We start from the raw sequence: 19,936 nt of genomic DNA on the forward strand, positions 1-19,936 counted from the left end.
AGAACAGCATGACAGTTGACATGTACAGTAGGGAAGAAAGCACTTGAATGAAAGAAGAACAGAAATAAACTCTTCCATGACACTGCAAAAACAAAATACGCCTGCAGTTATAATTGGATAAATGAGTTAAATTATGAAGTGATATAGTACTTACTACCACTAAAGATCAGGATGATGGGCATGGCATTATCTGTTATGGAGTCCAAGGGTGGAAATACATGCTGTTGGATCATTATTTACCTACATCAATAAAGGAATATAATAATAATAATATAATAATCAGCTTCCCCCTAAAGCCCATATCATACTACCAGACCCAAAGTTTTGTGCATTCAAATGAAGTTTGTGGTATTTTGATGAAACACAAGCATGTAAACAGCATTATAAACTAAGATAAATAAATGTAACACAGTGGTGCTGTTCAAGAGAGGGTCACAAGATGAGTTGATAATGCAGGAATCTCCTTCGGTGATTTTATTATAGATTTTTTTGTGATTTGATCCTGTCCTGGTTGACCATCGCCATAAAAGCTGTTTAAAAGATGATACAGTGTAGGCCACATAGTATCAAACGTTTCATTTTACACATTTAGCAGCAACTAACTCAAAAATCACACTTCAACAACTCTGCCACCAGCTGTAATTCCAACACCATTAAGCTTACCTTTTACTGCTGCAGAGGGAAACTAAAACAGTTTATACGGATACATTTAATAGTGAGAGCAGCACGATCGCAACCAAAGTCATGTTTTGAGAGTCAGACTTGATCACACTCTACAGTTGCCAATTTAAACCAGTCTCATCAGGAATCTTCTGTTTGCAGCAGTCCTGTCACCCGTTCCTTGTCTATAAGATATAAATTGTTTCTTTTTTTTCATATTTATTATCAAAATTTGAATTGCTCAATAAAACAGGGAACATTATACCAGACGAAATCCCTTTATTTTTATGTTCAGCTCCACTATTCTCCACTAAACCAGGTTGTTTGCATTTTGGATAACAGTTTCCAGGTAACTGAACTGCAGGTGAACCAAGCAACTACCTAACTAATGCACATTTTACCACTAACAACGTTTATAACTGTAAAATGTGAGTGATAATGACTCACTGTAATATTCTGCAACATACAGTAGTTTGCTCAAAGGTTCAGATGCTCATGGTAGGGCTCAATGTTTTGAATGAATATGTAATTTCATTTCTAAATGCAATTGTTAATTATCAGTGTGTGACAGCAGTTTGAAATCTTTCTGCTCTGTTCTAGGTTGGATCCTGTTTTTTGTTTATTTGGTGTTTACATATTAACTATTTGTAATGAATGAAAAGATGACCACAAAAACAATACAAGAAAAGACATTTTCAAGGTGAAACTAAACAGATTTTTATTGAAATGTTTTTTTTTTTTACATTTTCTGCTGGGCAGGATCAGATTTCACCCAAAATTCACTGGACTTTGAGTGGTTGCTCATACCTAAACACTGCCAGGGCATTTTCAACTTTGTCACTTCCTCATTAAGACTCTTGATCAAACCTCTTCCCTCCTTCCTCCCACCACAATGAGTCAAATAATGATTAGACCCAATTTAAGTAAATCTGCTGTTGATAAAGACAGAAATGTTTGGAAGGCTGAGAAAAGAGGACATACTTGAAGGCTGCATGTAAAGCCCTAGCCTCCATAATTAATTTGTGGCCTTTTATGACTGTTAATTCTGGAAAATGACCATTGCAAGGGGAAAAAATAAATAAAACCAAAACACAGACCCTGTAGCCCTCAGCCAAAGTGTAAATCTCAAGTAGAGCCTTAACTTTGTGGACATTTTTTTGCTGTTGTTCTGACACATCCAAGATACAAGTGCTGATTTTCTGTCCAAAATAACTTGAGACAACAAGTAAGTTAAGCCAGGTCTGCAAGTGTGTTAAATTGATTCTGACATCTGAACTAAACAGCCAGTCTACTGCAGAGACTGACTATTTGACAAAGTGCCACAACCAAAATATATGTGAAATAGAACAGGCCCACAGTTACTTAAATCCGTTTCTGGGGCTACATTTCTTTTCATTACCGGACACAGACTCTTACATGTCCACACTAGCTGAATATATAAATCAGACCGGACTGCAGAGAAGGGGCTGACCACTACAAAAGAAGAGAGTCAACACTTTTCAGTTGTTGATCTTTCAGTTGTTGATCTTTCTGGGGTCACAGTGACTCAGTTCTTCCTCACATGTAGTGAAACACATATTCCAGTATTAATGTCACCTAAAATGAAGCCCCAATCAGAAATGTTACTCCGCGGATGCAGTACCAGAAAAATATTTAATTTTTGGCAAACATTCTAACACAGGTTTGTAAACAATTTTCCCTTGGTGAAATAAAGACTTTTCATAGAAGCCATTCATCCATCCATTGAACTAAATCCATATCAATGCTGAAAAAAAAAAAAAAAAAAAAAAAAAAAAAAAAAAAAAAAAAAAAAAAGAATCTTCCACTGCTCTGCAGAACTCAAACTGAGAATCAAATACATTTTAAATCGTAATACAGATTTGTCCTCTGGTGGATGACATGTTTTTTTGCTTCTTTTTTAAACAGAAACACAGGCTGTTTGCCACTGGATAAAGCTGAAGAGGTGGGCGCTTTTCTTTACCAGGGTCTAGAGATGAACCATTCTGGAAGATAAGGATCTTCTACATCTCTTCAATTAAGATCAGGTACTGTTACTCCAGCCAGGTTGATCCTGAGTGCTCTGGCTGGTCAAACACTATAGCAGCTTTTTTTTTTGTTTTTCATATTTCTCACTTTTTCTCCACATTTGTATTTTATTCTTACAGCGGTCATTCCACATAATGCACAACCGTACAAATACACACACATTCAAACAATTTGTAACACTCCTTTCAGACTTATCATCCCTTCCTTCATTCACCTCTCCAACATACACACATACACACACACAACCTGTTTCCAGGCAGTTATAGTTCCTTTGTGTGGCCTGTGGACCCTAATGGTCGGCCCAACTTGACATTTCCGAGTGTAAACACCTTAAGGCACCCATAATGCACCATGAACACTAAACACTTTTGGTGCAAGGAATCCTGCCACCTACTGACAGGGGATCATACTCCTTAAGTTACCCCACCCTAACCACCCCATGTGGCTAATACAACTAAATTTACAATCCATGCACACATACTGTTGCTTCTCAATCAGCTCAATTGATTTATCCTGCCCGTCTCATTCCCTTCCCCTTCAGCCTCAAACTCAACAACAGTAATGTGTTGTGGCAAGGTAATCCAGTAGTTTTTATGAAAAGAGAGGAAATGAGGCAGGTGAGACATCTTTGCCAAATGAGAAGACATAATGGATCTTGCGTGCAAAATGGCTTCACAAAGTCAAAACACATAAGGCCCGCGGTAATTTTTTGCATTGTTTTAAACAAAAGTTAAACAATATATCATCTGTGGACTCTTCTTTGCAATACGAGTTCCAAAATAAATAGATCTCCCTCTTTTTTTTTTTTTTTTTTTTACTTAAATACAAGTTAATATTTTCTCTGATGCTCAAAAATACTTTTTTTGTTCTTTTTTTTTGCCTGAAGAAAAAGTCCTTCAAAAGGTTAGAAGAGTTGACGTTTTTCCCCAAACCCCTTCACACATGCAGGCAGCATCTTCCACTGGTCAAGTGGTATGAAATTCCACAGGAGCCCATTCAGAAGAAACTTAGAGAAAGCAAAAGATGGGGGTAAAGTCAAAGTGAGATTTTCAAGATTGCAGGCAACAATGAAGCCAGTGGAATCAAATATAGGAAAAGGAGCAAGGAATGAAAAAGGATGATGGGGGGGAAAAAAGAAGGAAGAGAGGTGGGGGCTGTTTTGGAGGCAGTAACTGAAGGGGTGTTAATAAATAACAGCCAGTTGGACACACCCTCCTGGTTTGACTCTCCTTTCTCAATACTGATTAGTGAAGATGTTGTGTGCTGTGCTCTCAGCACCAGGGCTGGGCTCTGCGCTGGTCAAAATCAGCTATGAGCCGCTTGATGTGGGCCAACTTGTTGTGCAGGTACTCGCAGCGCTGTTTCTCCTCTTGGTAGTTGGGGCTGTGCTGTAAAACAAATACACACATAATATCACTCTAAAAGCAACCCCTGCTGTGCTTGATGGAAAACAGCAAACATAGTTAATAATAGGAAACAACAAGCCAAGTTGTGAGGTTATAGAAAAAGCATCGTTATCAGGCAGAGGACTACTCACTTGTTTCATCTTTTTGTACTCCTTTAGGACTTCTTCTTGCACCTTCTGTAAACGTATAAATGATCACTTTTAATGCACATCACTTATTATTATTATATTAAAAATCAGAAATGACCTACCTTGCATTCAATTCATCTTTATAACAGGAAAAAGTGTTAAAAAGTGTTGTGAATGCTACATTTAGCTGATAGAGACATCAAAACTGAAAAGTGATATCTTTGTGGTAACTTGGCTGCTCTGAATGTCGGATGACTTCGAACACTAAACAAATATGTGCTGCCTTGTGCAAATCTCAGTGGATCAAAACAACAGATTTGGAATATTAATTAAAAATGAGAATTGCTATAATTTCATATTAATTATAAACAACCCCCAAAAAATTCATAGCAGCACAACCAAGTGCAGTGACAAACGTGAAAACGTAATTTTCTGGTGCGTGCCTCGCGCCCGCTTTACTACGGGGAGTAGAAACTAAGTTTAACAGTACGTAGCTTTAGAAGACACTGGTAAGTGGGAATGACAACACCAACTTAAGTACAGTGTATACACGCCAACTGATCTGACCTGGTATTCTTTGGTGCCAGGTGCCAGCTTCCGGCACTTGGCATCTAGCTCGGTGAAGCGGCGAGTGATGTTCTCCACCCGGGCGTGTAGCAGGCGATACTCCTCATACTCTGCATTAAAGTCATCCTTGTACCTTTGCCGCTGGTCGATGGACACCATAGGCATGTACTTCCTGTAAACACAGGAAAGGAAGTTTAACTGAATGATTCTTTTGAAAGTCATTTAACACATAAAATTGTCATTTCAGAAAAAGTTAAGCTAACTCTCCCCTACCGTTCCTTGTTTTAAAATACACCTTGACAAAAGGTTGTGATCTTTAAAGAAAGGTGATAATCTTGTTTAACAACCTTTTCAGTTCCCCTTATTTTTGCAATGGATCCCTGCACTTGTTACCAGTGACAAAGAAACCAAAAAAATTATAAATACCAGAGTGCACACATGAAACATATCTGTTATTGCTGCATTTCCTGTGTTCTAATTCTCAAGCTTGGGTCTGTTCTCAATGACCCATTCAGTCAAATGTTTCAAGTTGTGAAATGAGAAACCTGAAAGGTGAAGAGGGTCACACTGTGAGAAAATGGGAACTTCACAGTATATCAGGGTTACTCACACTACATAGTCAGGCGTCTCAATTGTGGAGGAGAATTCAGTGGATTGGACTGGTTTCTCTTTATCTGAAGGGCCTGAGGAGAAAGAGTAAAGTGTAAGAATGTAAATACTGCATTGATAACGAGGGCTGACTGGTTGGTTGGTCAATTTGCTCTCATCCTACCAAATTGTCATTGGTTGTACGGCCGCTGATGATACTTTCATAAGGAAAATAAATAACTTATTAATACATAATTTCATGGGCGGATGGATGTGTGTCAGAGAATTCGTGACCTTAATGAAGGGTTACTTGTTGTAACGCAATTTTACAATTATTTAACCTAGATGGCTCTCTTAACCGGTCGAAAGGGTTGAATAAAATAATTTAGTATTTTGTTTATTTATAATGAATTTAGAGTACAAGATAGAACGCACAGCACAATGCCTCAGTGTGTTCAGACAACATCCACTGCATCAGTGTAATCAAAGATCAACTATGTTGTTGGGTAGGATGTAACAGACAAACAGAGATAAACATTTGTAACAGCCAGTTTATCTTTCAACAAAGTCTGAAAGATAAACTGGCTGGAAACCTGGACAGAGAAGGCATGTTAGTCACAAGACATGTCAATGCTGCATGAATAAATGAGTTCATACAGGTAGGCAGATTTCAGAGATGTGCAGAGCACCAGAACAAAAAACAAGCATAGAAAAAAAGAAATACAGAAATTGTGGTCTGAGCACATCCCCTAGACAACCCCTTCTTTCATCACATGCACTCAATATCACAGTGTTAATTTAGATAAAATAAAAATGTGATTACTACACCTTAAAGAGATGTCCTCTACACTAAATTAAATTAATTGACAAAATAAACCCTGTAATAAGTGAATTGACTGAGAACAAAATGCTGTCCGAGAGCATGGAAAACAATTAAACATTGAAATATTAAAAAAATGTGATGTGCAAGCTGGAAAACGTTAAACAGTAATCGAAAGTCCGGTCCGGTTAAGTGGTTAAACTTTTGGTTGAGTGATGCTGATAATTAATAATTCATTAAGACAGAAACGCACCTTTATCTTTGTGAGGATTTTTGTCGATAACTTCTCTGTTCTCTTCTTCTGCACTGCGCTTCTTTTTAGCTCTACGAGTCTCTTCAGCCTGCTCTGCTACGCTGGGAGGACTTCTGCTACTTTTTTCCGTCCGTTTCCCTTTCTCCCTCTCTCGATCCTTATCTTTGTGCTTCTTGGATTTCTTTTTAAACTTCTTGTTGGTGCTGCTGGACAAGGGAGGGCTGGTGATGACAGTGGAGGTAACTGTGAGTGAGGTGCGAGGGGGAGGAGGGCTAGGGGAGGTGGTTGGTCTGGTGACGGGGACAGGGTGCCGATAGCCGACCTGCAGGGTCCCATCAGAGGAGAAAGGGCTTGGTGAAGGGTCTCTGCAGGAGGAGCTCTGGTCCATAGGCAGGTCCTGGGTGCCACAGCCCTCCGGTGTGCTGGGTGAATTGGAGTTTGAGGCTGGGCTGGGCTGCTGGTGAGAGGGTGCAGGAGGGTGGGACGGGATTGGGAGATGGGTGGGAGGGCCCGAGGCGACGTTGGCGGGTAGGGACGAGCGTTTAGAGCTGGGGCTTTCCTCCTCCTCATGGCGGTCAGAGGAGGAGGCTGAAGATGTGGCTGGCCCTCGATTACTGAGGTGGGAGATGCGGGCTTTCTTGGGTGCCAAAGGATCAATAAAGTCAAAGTCTGCCTGGCGCTTCTGGAAGAGAACACACAGATTTTAGCTGAAGTGTGCATACTCCACTGTGGGTGTGTGTGTAATGGGGTGTATTTGTTCAGATACCTGGGGGGATGTGGGTACACTGTCTTTGGGAGAACTGCTTGATGGGAGGGTCTCAGTAGGAAGACCTAATTTGCTGTTAAAGAAAGGAAATATTGTTGTCAGAGGGGAAAATGTAAGCCTACTTGTGTGCGATATGAGCCGTTCTTGGACTTTAAAATGAACTATTCCTTTAACATTATCTGAAGGATTGAAAGGTTGCAGTTTAACAAATATTAGGATCCACAGTAACTAACATTACAGTTATGTCTTCCACACATTAACCACCTTCACAATGCAAATGCTTTAGTTGTTCAACCAAGTATGTATGTATGTATGTATGTATGTATGTATGTATGTATGTATGTATGTATTTAAGCTCAAAAGGAAAATGAAATGCTTAACAGGCAATTTACGTACCGAGCCACAATCCGGTCAACTTGTGACTTATCATCTTCAGAGTAGCCAGGCCAGTCTCGATGGACATCACGATAAATAAAGTCCTTCAGGGAGTATGTGTTGTCTTTGGGGTTAAGGTTTGCCACCTGTATTGTACACACAGACACACAGTTAAAAGTCAAATTGACAGCATGAGAAGTATACATGTTCTGAAACTTCACATTTCCTGTGCTGGCCTAACACCTGTGCATGCAAATGATGTTGAAGGTTTAAGTGGCTTGTTTCTTGTCAAGAAAAAAGGTGGTTAAGGGGATCTTTGGGATCAAATGAAAAACTTTAAGAACATGAGGAATACCTAAATATCAGCTGGTTAAATATAGAAGTTAGTACTTCTGGATTTTTCTGTATAATGGAGGATGTGTAAATACTAATAACTAGGTCACGTATATTTAAACCGTCATGCTCAAGATCGACATATTTAGCTTAAAATATATTTTTTTCAAAAACACCACACAAAAAGACAACACTTTACCTGTTGCAGGGTGGTACCCAATGAATTTCGGTCCTTCTGGTTGATACCGTCCCGCTGCAAACGGGCAAGCACTTCCAGTTTCTTGTAGGACCTGAGCGCCAGCAGGTGGATTAAGCGGTCCCTGAACGTCCGCTGGGACACGGGATTATTGGAAAGGCACTTGCGAATAGTGTTGGCTGGGTTGATGGGTGTGGAGCGCTTGCGCTCTGGGACCACATCTGGGGCCGATAGAGCCGGCTTACGGATATGGACTTTCTTTCCTAGAGACGGAACGTAAAGACAATGTTAAGACTTGTTTTCCTTGGAGGGCTGTTCATCGTCACACATATTTATGTTGTCACATATTTTATCAACAACATTCCTGCCTTCAACTAACTTACTGAAGCCAGTCTTGTGTACAGACAAACATCACCACCCATATTAAATAGGAGGTTAGGTATGTGGAGTTTGAGTCCACCAGTCAACTCTGCACTAACCTTAAAGTAGAGCCATTTGTTCCAGAAGGCCACAAACACTGCATACTTGAAAAGAAGCTAATAAGGTAGGACCCTTTCACTAAAAACAAGGGAATGAGACATAGCAGGAATATTTGATGGACTGAGACGTTTAAACGGCCAAGTTAAACCCAACTCATTCTGCTGCAGCAAACTGAGAAATATTAGGAGTGGTCTGTTATGGCTGCATGCTCAAGGACCTCTCATGTTAGCAGTGACTCACACTTTCTCAAAACTCTTTTTATTGCTTGTTTTATACTGCAAGTCACCCCGTTAGTTGGAGGACGCTAAAATCCAAGTTATAAAACTGATCGGCCGGACAGCAATCGAGGTCCATCGGTTGAAAACGCGCCTGTTTTGTAATCCAAAGCCTATAGATTGGTGCATCTCTAGCCTCCAACAGTCAGCACGTTAAAAAAATCAAAGTTAGCTGCATTAGGGCAAATTCACATCGGTGTACTTTCTATACCTCTTTTATACTTTCCACCCCTACTCAGTTGTTAATGGCAACTACCAGTGAGTGAGTCAGTCACAAGAAAAGAGGCCTCTAATAAAAGGAGGAAGAATAGAATTTTCACAAAATGCAGAATTTAACAACATAAAAGCTGCCAGCAGAGACAACAACGTAAGCAACGCTTGTCATTTGTTATTTATGATGAATTAACCGGTGTTATTCAGGACTGATGTTTGTTTTCTTCTGGAAACTGTGCTTTCCTTCAAACTAAACCGGTGCAGAAGCTTTTTCAACCATCTCCATTTTAGGGGTCTGAAACGCTGAGTATTGTAGACACTAGGCGTAACCATATCAAAAGTTATGCACTTTAAAAAGTAGACTAAGACTAGTTTAGGAAACTGATTTACATCAAAGAGTCCGGGCGATTAGAAACCAAGACACTGAGGTGCTGAGCCATGCACTTAGTCAGGGTGCCTGCACTTTTCCCTATACCGCTTCATGGCCATTATGAAATTCTTAAGCTCTTTAAGAGATTATGGTTAAAGAGAGGTAGAGAAAGGAACACCCCCAGTCAAAAAGCAGAGACTAAGATCAATGTGCAGAGGTGTAAACTTGTTGTCTAATGACAGGTGAAAAGCTTATGTAACAAAGTTTCCTCCTTCAAAAATAGTCTGTACATGGAGAACAAGAGTATAGTACATAGACCGTTAACTGCCACTGGTTTTGGAATGACAGCGGTTGTGAAGCTCTCATTACAAGATACAGGTTACAAAGAGAAAGATAAAAAAATACTATAATAGTTAAAGACTGTTGCCTGGAATTAACAGCCTGCGAAAGCAAGATGCTAAAGGCCCCTTTGCATTAGTAAATAGGGTGCTCACTGCAAACCAGCTGCTACAAGCCCCTGTCCAACCACTTTTCTCTGCTGCTCCTCTCGTTTCCCAGTTTCTATCTGGGCCACTTATATGCAAATGTTCCCATGGGCCCAGAAGACAGGCCTGAGGAGGTTTTAAAATCATGTAAAAAATGTGGGGACTGAGCTAGATTTTGATTCTGGTTCAAACAAGTAACTCTTTGACAAAGGCTTAAATCTTACAAACTAGTTTTGACTATTCAATCTGAAAAAATGGCTGCCTAAATGTTAGCCGTGTTAAGAGTACAAGTATGAATTGTGTTTAAGACACACTTGTTTGATAAAGTTATCCCACTATCAAGCAAATATTTATATGCAACAATGCCATTGGATGGAGTATCTAGAAGTGAAATTGTCCATAAATGGGGAATAAAGCTGAAACACAATGCAGGAATTACATATTTACCAATCATAATAATTATGTTGACAATATCACATCGGATATTTAGGTCATTATTAAAGATTGATTGATCTTACATCTGTCACCTGTATCCAAAGTAGAGAGGATGCAACACATTTTTTATACTTCAGCACATATCCAAAATAACGTTACATTTCTTACATATTTGCATTTTACCACTCATATATTCTCTCATAATCTTGCTTTTTAATATTTTTTATTACTAATCAGAATAAAACCTTTTTTGGGACAGGAATGCAGATTTAAGATTTTTTTTTTTCATTCACAGTAAAATTACTTACTTCACAAGTAATTTTGCCTTGAAACATCTCCACTGTGCATATAGGGTCACATTTAGGCAACCACGCTAATCTGCTTAATAGACATTTTAAAGGACACAGATAAAACAAATTAAAAAAACTAAGCAAAATCTTTGGAGAAGATAGGTGAAACAAAAAAGTGGTTGTTATTATTGTTTAATGCATTTTGCATGTGGCTAAAAACACTTTTTTAAAGCCATCAATCTGGATAAGTACTGACAGTGCGTCCATTTTAGTTTGAGCTCTATAAATCTGTTTTAATCAACAGTAACCTATTAACTTTTTATATATTATTTGCATACCTAGTAATGATTTACACAAACATCAAATATTTAGCATCCAATGTTGCTTCTGTGGTTTGTTAAGACCTTTGATTGCCATAATATTTTCTCATAAGAGGCTGAGTGACGCTTCTCTTCCTTTGTGGTTTCCTTTACCGACATGCACATTTTTTCTTTACCATATTATCTTGGTCTAAAACAGCTGCTAAAAATAAGAAAACGCATTTTGAACGAGACATTTCATCAGGAAGTTGTTTGGTTGCAGATCCATTGCCCTACCTTCTCAGAGTTGGATTAGACAAATGGATGAGGTTGGAGAGAGTGGAAAAACCAAATTAGATTATAAAAGATTACTTTTTCTGTTCAGCTTGTGTGACTGAAATCCAGGCACTGGTTGGCACAGTTGGCTGGAAAGTGATCTACCTGCATTTATGCTCACCAAGTGTAAGGGAAACATGAAACGTTCTACTTCGTCACATGTGATAGATGCTAAACACAAGCAACACTTAGTGCCTGTACTGTGACAGTATAATTTTGGCAGGCTATGTGTCAATAAAACAGATATAGCTTCAGCAGCAACCTTTAGCCCTTATCAGTCAGTCTGCTAATCTGGAGAAGACAGAAATGGGTTTGAATAGGGACAGGTCGTCAGCTTTCACTCCCTGAAAAAGGGGCCAAGTTTGAAAAGAGAGGATGACAGGATGTGTTGATGGGACGTAAAGCTATGCTATGCTAGTGAGACTGTAGTGAGGGCCTTACCTCTGTACTGGCCCCCAGGCTTGATGACTTTGGTCCCACGTTCACGTGTGTCCTCTGCGGCCTGGGTCATGCGTTCCCGGGTCACCTGGTAGGAGTCATTGGTGGCACACACTGTGACCTTGTCCTGTACTGTCCCCAACAATGCCAGGTGTGAGGCCCCTGAGCTGGAGACAAAGAGAGTATGAGAGATGTGTGTGATGTGTGAGGCAGAGAGGGATAACCTTCTAGCAATGTGTAGTAAGACAGCAACAGTTGATTCAGCTGACCAGTGATAACCATTACCTGGACACATACTGCTGGATGCACTCAAAGCTTCCCTGAGGGTTGTCCTTGCCCACATTAGACAGGTAAAAATCAAAATTGTGGAAGGTGTCCGAGGAGGAATCTGTCTTGGGAATTTTAATGCGCTGTAAGAATACACACAAAAAGAGAATATTGCAAGTTATAGTATCTATTCAAATCTGAGAACCTGAGATAATTAATTGAGGTGAGAATGACAATCAAATATAGTCAGTTTATTTCTGAAATGTGTGCGTCTCTGAACAGTTCAGCAGAAAGTTTGCATAGAGGACGCAACTTCCATAACCAAAAGTGAATGAAATACTGTGAACAGCACTACTACCACTACTGCTGCTAGTACTCCTACTAAAAATAATAACATGCAATACTGGTGGCATAGATAAGTGTAAGCTGAGCAGTAGTTGAGTAGCTGATTAACTTGACCCAGTCAGAAAGACACATTTTTGAGACAGCCTTTACAAATACAACTCGGCACATAAATCCAAAACAGTAAATAAAGGAATTGATTGTATAAATAACTTATTAATGGATGCCAAACTAAACTTGCCCACTTCCAACCTGAAAAAGATCTACATTTTTTATTTATTACACACAAAGAATTCACAACTTGCAGTACGGTCACTCTGAGCCTTGTGTTGAATGGGAGGGGTACTCACCCCTTGGAGTCCTTTGAATTGTATTGTTGGCCGCAAAGAAGGTACATTCTGAAAGTGAAGAGAAACAACAGTTTAACAATGGATTTTTGGTAGAGCAATACCAGTTGTTTAAGTAACAAAAAATAGCTACATTAAGAGTCTAGAACCTGCAGAGCATGCCACAATATTTGACTGACACTACAAAAATCCAAACATATGGTTGAAGAAACAGGAGAGCCTCAGGGTCCCGTCACGCCAAGCATAATTTAAACAACTGACAATTCATATTATATGTTGCACAAGACTACAGCCGCCAGCTAGGTAATAAATTATATGCACATGCTTTCCGTGCCTATGTGAGAGAAAATAATTAGTATTCATAATGCAAAAGGGGAAATCTGAAGAGCCAGCATTGCAAAAAGACAATATCTCTCATTTCCATGCGACTGTGAATCTGTTAGCAGTGTTGTGCTATGGCAGTAATAAGAATTGACAGTATGTCTGATTCAGGGCTGCAATTAACAGTTATTATCATCACTGATTACACTGCAGATCATTTTTTATCAAGTGATGGATACTTTTTGGGTCAATAAAATACATTTACAATAAGTACATTTAGTTAACCATCACATGAAAAAACAAATCAGCAAATCCTCCCATTGAGAGGCTTAAGATAGGGAAATGTTTGACATATTTGCATTAAAAAGTTACAAATGAAAAGATTACAATCCAACTAGCAGATATTACTGTATTTTTTTTTCTTCTGTTGATCAACTTGCACTAGTGGCCTGGCTGCAGAAACAACGGGTTACTCTCAGCCACAAATACTTGATGACAGTCCGCTGGTAGCCAACATTAGGGCTTTGGTCTCTAAAGAGAAACCATGCAAGTCAATTTTACCTCTATCTTCTTTTTTAAGTTGTAAGCGGTAGATGGCAAGTAAAAATGTCCACTTTTATCCGAACACAAGAAGTGGAACTTGGTCAACACTCAAATACAGCAAATATTTTGAGGAAGATATTTTTTAAATGTCTTTGTTTTGTGTAGGTTTGCAGGTTTGGATTGGTGGCTAATTGAAATGGAGTTGACAGCCACAAAAATGCAGTGGCTGCTCTGATGCTGTGTAGGTTAGGATAGAAAAGCCAAGATATGCTTGCTCACACAGCTTAGGCTGAAGTACCGGTTGGCTAGATCATAGAGTTTCATAATGTTGCATCAATTTGTTTCAGAGGAATTTGCATTTTACAGCTTCTCTGCATTTTTGGATAGTAGAATTATACTTGCAAGCTCATACAAGACACAAGAAGCAGATAATCTTGGGTGAAATGTGTAATTTTTGTTCAGACTGACAGAACCATGTAATGGTTAAAGCTAAGATACTCCAAGTCACTGACTGACTGACTCCCTCCCCCACTATCCATACACTCACTCACACACCAACCAGTCCTCACTCACACAGTTCTGATCACATTTCACATCACCACAGAAAGACAAAGATAGCCAGCTTCCATAGTTCGATGACTGGTTGAGCTACAACACACATTACTGAGAGGGAGAGAGAAACAAAAAGCAGGCAGTTTTGGCTGCTCAGTCAGCAAGAGATGGCAGGCTGCCGTTCAATGCAGCGTACAGACCAACATTACCACATCCAATAAGGTTGTAGCATGGACTGTCACAAAAGAATTCCTTCGACTTAGTGAGGACTCAGTTTGCCGGTTGTCACAAACTAACTTCATATTTTAAATTGGGATCCATATGTCAATTCATTTCATGGGGTTCACAGTGAGCAAAGGTTTCATATACAGGGCTGTGAGTGGTGTGTGGCATACAGACACACACACCATGTGCCATAAAAAGCTGTCACAGAGACCTCTGAACAGTACAGCACATACAGTGCATCAGCCCTGAGCAGAGACCTAGGCCCAGTCAGTATGTTATGTAATGGCCTTGTTGTTGGCAGACTTAAGGTCAGGTAACTTGGCTTCAGGCCTCTGCAACCCAAGACTGCAGAGGTCCAAATTAGTTCACCTCTGTAGCACCTCAACAAGATTATGCCATTTGTACAGTTCAAGATTACCAAGTTATATTTAATCTACACAGGTATGCAGTGACTTATTAGCACACAGAGTTCCAAAAGCCTCATAATCACGGCTCGTGTCAAGCTCAGTGGTGAAATGCAGAATGTGGAGAGCTAGAAATTCCTTGAATTCATTGTATTTCGAACAAAATGAAGTGATAGAAATCAGAAATCAGAGCAAGAGAGAGGCTCTATCTATCTATATATCTATATATCTATATATATATATATATAAAAACTGTTGCTCACCTTCTCTTACTCAGCTTGAAATATCTGTACATGCAATTTGGCAGACGAGCCCAAATTAAACATTTGTCCCGTGTAACACTTTGAGGCACTTACACATCCTGTAGCTACAGTATGGTAGCTCGTCTGACTCGACATTTGATATTTAAGTGAATTTGCTGTAAAGGGACGAGCCTGGCTGTGAGCTTCATACCAGTATCAGGACGTGATGTGACGTTTAACAAACCAGCTAAAACTTCTAACCATATGGTAAGCTGCCCAGTCACCGACGGGCTTTCAAAACCAACTTGTTATCAAGTCAACGTTACATTAGCTTTAACTTATCCAATCGTCGAATAAAAAGTCCACGTTATCCAAGCTTTTACGTGGATTTAACTCTGTCTGTGAGTGGATTCGTCGTGGTGACATTAACCATACCACTTCCCTGATTTGGTCAAAGTAATGCAAGTCTGAAAAGAAAGATGGACTTTGCTGGCCAGCTCAGCTCAGTGTGAGGATCCACACTGAAGCTAACGCTGGCTACTCCACACAGTCTAACTTTGCCAACAGGTTTTATAAATCAAATAACAATTGTCAGTTCGTGAAATATGTCTACAGCACACACCCCAGGTCTCTGTTGCCCTGTTCGGGTGGAGAATTGAATGACACAAGACTAATACAGTCAAAAAGCCCAGCTGAAAGTCGCCCTGTCAACAGCTAACTTTGTAGCTGTAGCTGTGCGTGGCAGTTGGGCTTCCCCAGCTGAGACGAGCTGTGTCAGCCCGACAAGTCATGGCTGTTTTTTTAATGAAATAAACAGGCTGTTTCACTCACCATACAATTTTGGTTGCTCTCTATGGCTCTCAGCGCCGTCTCGGTCAATTTGACGTGTAATACGGTGACTCTATCTGTGCTCTGTTGGCCACAATTTAATCCATACCTCCCATCCTCGGAGAGCGCCGCCATCTTTACCAGCCCTCCACCATCGTCCCTTTGAGGCTGGAGCATTTAGCAGCCCAGGCTCCCTCTGCTCGCCACTCTGGCCCGGGGAGGGACTACAGCTGCTGCCTACAGGGCTTACAGTGGTTGATTAGTCCTGACTTGCTGCTAGCTTGTTGGTTTTTTACTTTCCAACCAGAGTTATATCACAGTGTTGCTTGAAACATGTAATTGTGCTTTACACTGTGGTGGAAAGAAATGAGCAACATTTATTCATGTGTCCTACTGCACATTACTTGCTTTACTTTTTATTCTAGTGTAGTTAACTTTATACTTTTACATGTACAAGAGTGTTTCTACCCTGCGTTATTGCTACTTTTACTATTTTAATAAAGTAAAAGTTTTTTTTACCACTTGCTTTAGAAGTTATTGTGTACCATGATTTATTTGTGGGCCTACAACTGGGGTTTTCTATCCATTAACAAAACCAAGGCAGCATGTTGTCATATTTGATCTTTTAAGGCCTTACTGAAGGAAACATTCCAGTATCTAGTTTCCCTTTCTCTGTAAGCCCGTAGCCTCACTCTGTAGTTACCTCCTGGCGAAACTGCCTCTGCCTGCTGTGTTTTTGCTGACATGCCATAACTAATTCTAGCCCACTGAGACTGTAAAAGGTAGCTTTTGTAGACTATACTTGAGTGTGAAGAAAATTTTAATCAAATACAGTTTTGCAGGCCTTGTAACAAATATCCGCATAATCTAAATCGATACGATTTCGAAACAATTTAGCTAATATTGGATTATTCTTTATAACATTTTGCACATACACTGTGAGGTCGATAAACTATTAAGCAGAGCTCAGTAGTAAAAACCAAACACTGTGCTCTTGATTTTGTATTTTTTACTACTTTTGGAAGTATACACTTCCATAATGACTAAATTCTCATTATGTCAGGGTCAGCTAGGATATTTTTTTTTTCACAGCTAACTACTTTGTGAACACCAATGCCTCTATGTCACCCTATAATCATCTTTCATGTGGTTTCATTTAATGATATGGGATATAATGTGGCATCAGCACAATGGGCACAAGTGTGTCCCCTTGTGAGCTGCACCTCCACTATCTCTTAATGTCAGTCCCCTTGACCTGGTGATTAGGGCAGCATGTTTTGGTGTGGAGTAGCCTCGGGCAGGGTGGGGTAAGGCCTGTGTGAATCCAGCAGATTACCATAGCTGTTCACCCCACCCATCCCCCCAACAAGTCACACATAAACACACACAGTCACACACAAACACACATTCCAGACTTCTTGCACTTTAACTCATCAACAAAGTAGTTATTCCTATTTCTCAAAATAAACTGCCCCACAAAGATATGGAGGCCATTTAAATATTAATATATGTGTGGAATGTAAAATCTGAAACAACATTCAATGGCGTGCACTTATTGTATTAGTTTGTTTCTGCACTGTACTTTTGCTCTGGTTTATGCTCTTAGATGCTTGTTTAAGAAAGGAGATGCACTTATGACTTCTGGTGACTAGTAGTTCTCTTGAATACCTATGTTGAATACACTTATTGTAAGTCGCTTTGGATAAAAGCATCTGCTAAATGACTGTAATGTAATGTAAAGTAATGATCATTAATCTCATTGATAGCACCTATTATCAACAATAGTTAGAATCAACCTTGACTGGGTTGACAACTTTGCCAACCTTCTGTTGGTTTGAATACATGCAGATTTGAAATACTAAACTGGGTTAATTCCAGAGGTGCTCTGGTTTGTTTGACAGGTTGCCTGCTGTGAAAATAAAGCCTTTGGGCTGGCTAGGACTCTTTGGTTTTAGACCTTTTGTGTTTATAGAGGCCCTGAAGGTGTCACCTGTTGGACGTTCTAGAGCTCAGTGTGAAGAATACTTTAAAATAACTCACACTTTGTTAAAAGCTAAACATTAAACACAGGGATAACGTAACAGTGTAGTCCTTAACTGTATTACCCATTAGCTATGAGGATTGACCTCTGACAATTATCTTTAAAATGTGGATACATTTATTATTGTCTCTGCCAGGAAAATGATGCCATCGGTTGCTTATGTGCGTGCATCCGTGAGTGAGTGCGTTTGCACCTCTTTTTCTGTCCAAGGCTTATTTTGCATTCTGCTGCAACAAACTGCATAATATTTTTGGTGCCTGTTTATGCCTTTACCTCTTGCGGTTGTGTTTGGCTAACAGCTTAAGGAATGGACTGTGTGTTTGGCTAACAGCTAATTGAACTACAAGTACATACACTGCTGGGTACCTCTCAGCTCAGCTGCAAGCAGCAAACTCCGGCAATGAGAAATAAAGCCAATGCAAAAACTGCAGTGCTTTAAAAAACCACTTGCAGCTTGATCCAAAAGCGAGTTAATACCCACAGGCCTCCATGTTAAAATAGCAGAAACAAACATGTTTACAAGTTGGTAAAAAAAAAAAAGAAAAGGTCTCTATAGCTTATTTCCCCGTTCATGATAACTGTACGGGGAAACATACATTTTTATATAATTCATCTGTTATTATTATTATTTGAAAGCTTAATGTTAGGCATAATTGAAGGCTTGGCAGATTTGAGTTACTGGTGGTTGCATTACTAGGTAAGACATGTGTTTGGCTAACAGCTAACTAAACTACCAGTGCACAAACTGCTGTACATCGCCACAATTCAGCTGCTGCTGTGCAGGATAACAACTGAACAACAAAAGAGGTTAATCATTGATAGACGTATTATTTGGCCAGGCTCCTATTTTTGGTGCTAATCAGAGGCACCTGTTTTAGGGGCAGGAGTCTGGAGCCTGAAATCGTTACCAGTGCTCAATACGCACCTTTTCTGTTGCTGGATCAGGCAGTTTGCATTTAAAGTTGCTACCTTATTTTAAAAATTGTATTTCTCTTAACAGGTTCAGGTGTTTCTCTTGGGTAAAGAAGCAGTTAATGCAGATATGGCTTATTTTGGATTGGAGATTAAGCCAGGAGATAATGAGATTGATTGTGTGTGCGTGCGTGCTGCATGTGAATGCATCTTTCGCAAACTGAATCTGTTAAAACATCTTTGATAGGACACAATCACATGAAAACACAAAAACGAAAAAAGACAAGAGGAAAAAGGAAGAGTTCTACTCAGAGCCCATCTTTAGGACACAGTCACTAAGAGTTTTGTTCGAGCAGGTCACAACTAAACCAACAAACACACAGACATAAATGGTGCTGCTGACCAATAGCAAAGAAAAAAAGAGGACTGACTAATGTATTATGACTAATATGTCCACATGAAAGCTAGTGTACACACTACTGTCATTGTAGAGACAGTTGACTGAAAACGGGGTCAAGCTAAGGAAATACAGGCTGTTGTTCCAACACAATGTCAACAAACAGCTCTTCGACGATGTCTTTCCTGGACGTAGCATGCCACTGTTCGCCATTTGTCCTTGAGCTTGTAGGGCAATCTTTTAATCACAGCAAGCATATTGGCAGGTGTATTAAATTCATACAGACTGTGAACCTCCTCCATGGCGTTGCGACATCCGCGCAAAAAGTAGACTGTGTACCTGGAAAGCCTTTCCATCCTCTGACTTAATTGATAGCCATGAAGAGACCTTGTCCAAATAGGCAGATGCTATCATATACTCGTTTCCAAAGTAGCGCGTTTCAATGGGTTCGCACTGTAAAAACATAGGCAACCCAAGAAAGAAAATGAACGACCAAACTCTTAATCTAAAAAAGAGAAGTTTATGTTACATGTTATCTGCCAACACATTAAGATCTAATAGTTGCTAATCATAGAGACATTTAGGCCTCCATGGGTTTTCATGTTAGGGATTTCCCCTGCTTCAGGTCTTGCTGCGGCACCACCAATAAATCACATGACCGGGATTAAACCAATAATTATTTAAACTGCTTTGCATTATGGCATGAAAGGGGGTAATGAGCAAGGATCAGGTGGCCTATGTAAAAAAATATACCTT

General features: G+C 39.7%; 1 protein-coding gene across 1 annotated transcript; it reads right to left on the bottom strand.

Annotated features, from left to right (window-relative positions):
* Positions 1 to 2,793: 2,793 nt before the first annotated feature.
* On the bottom strand, positions 2,794 to 16,058 carry ell2 (elongation factor for RNA polymerase II 2). Its single transcript, XM_054617505.1, has 12 exons — positions 15,834 to 16,058; positions 12,719 to 12,766; positions 12,045 to 12,169; positions 11,763 to 11,926; positions 8,142 to 8,401; positions 7,631 to 7,755; positions 7,235 to 7,307; positions 6,469 to 7,150; positions 5,418 to 5,490; positions 4,808 to 4,979; positions 4,244 to 4,288; positions 2,794 to 4,094 (listed from the first exon to the last, which is right to left on the bottom strand). The coding sequence occupies exons 1-12, from the start codon at positions 16,005 to 16,007 to the stop codon at positions 3,978 to 3,980; spliced, it is 2,058 nt and encodes a 685-aa protein (XP_054473480.1). The 5' UTR covers positions 16,008 to 16,058; the 3' UTR covers positions 2,794 to 3,977.
* Between the last annotated feature and the right edge of the window lie 3,878 nt (positions 16,059 to 19,936).

Source organism: Anoplopoma fimbria, chromosome 17 (assembly GCF_027596085.1).
Source record: "Anoplopoma fimbria isolate UVic2021 breed Golden Eagle Sablefish chromosome 17, Afim_UVic_2022, whole genome shotgun sequence".
Classification (NCBI taxonomy): Eukaryota; Metazoa; Chordata; class Actinopteri; order Perciformes; family Anoplopomatidae; genus Anoplopoma; species Anoplopoma fimbria.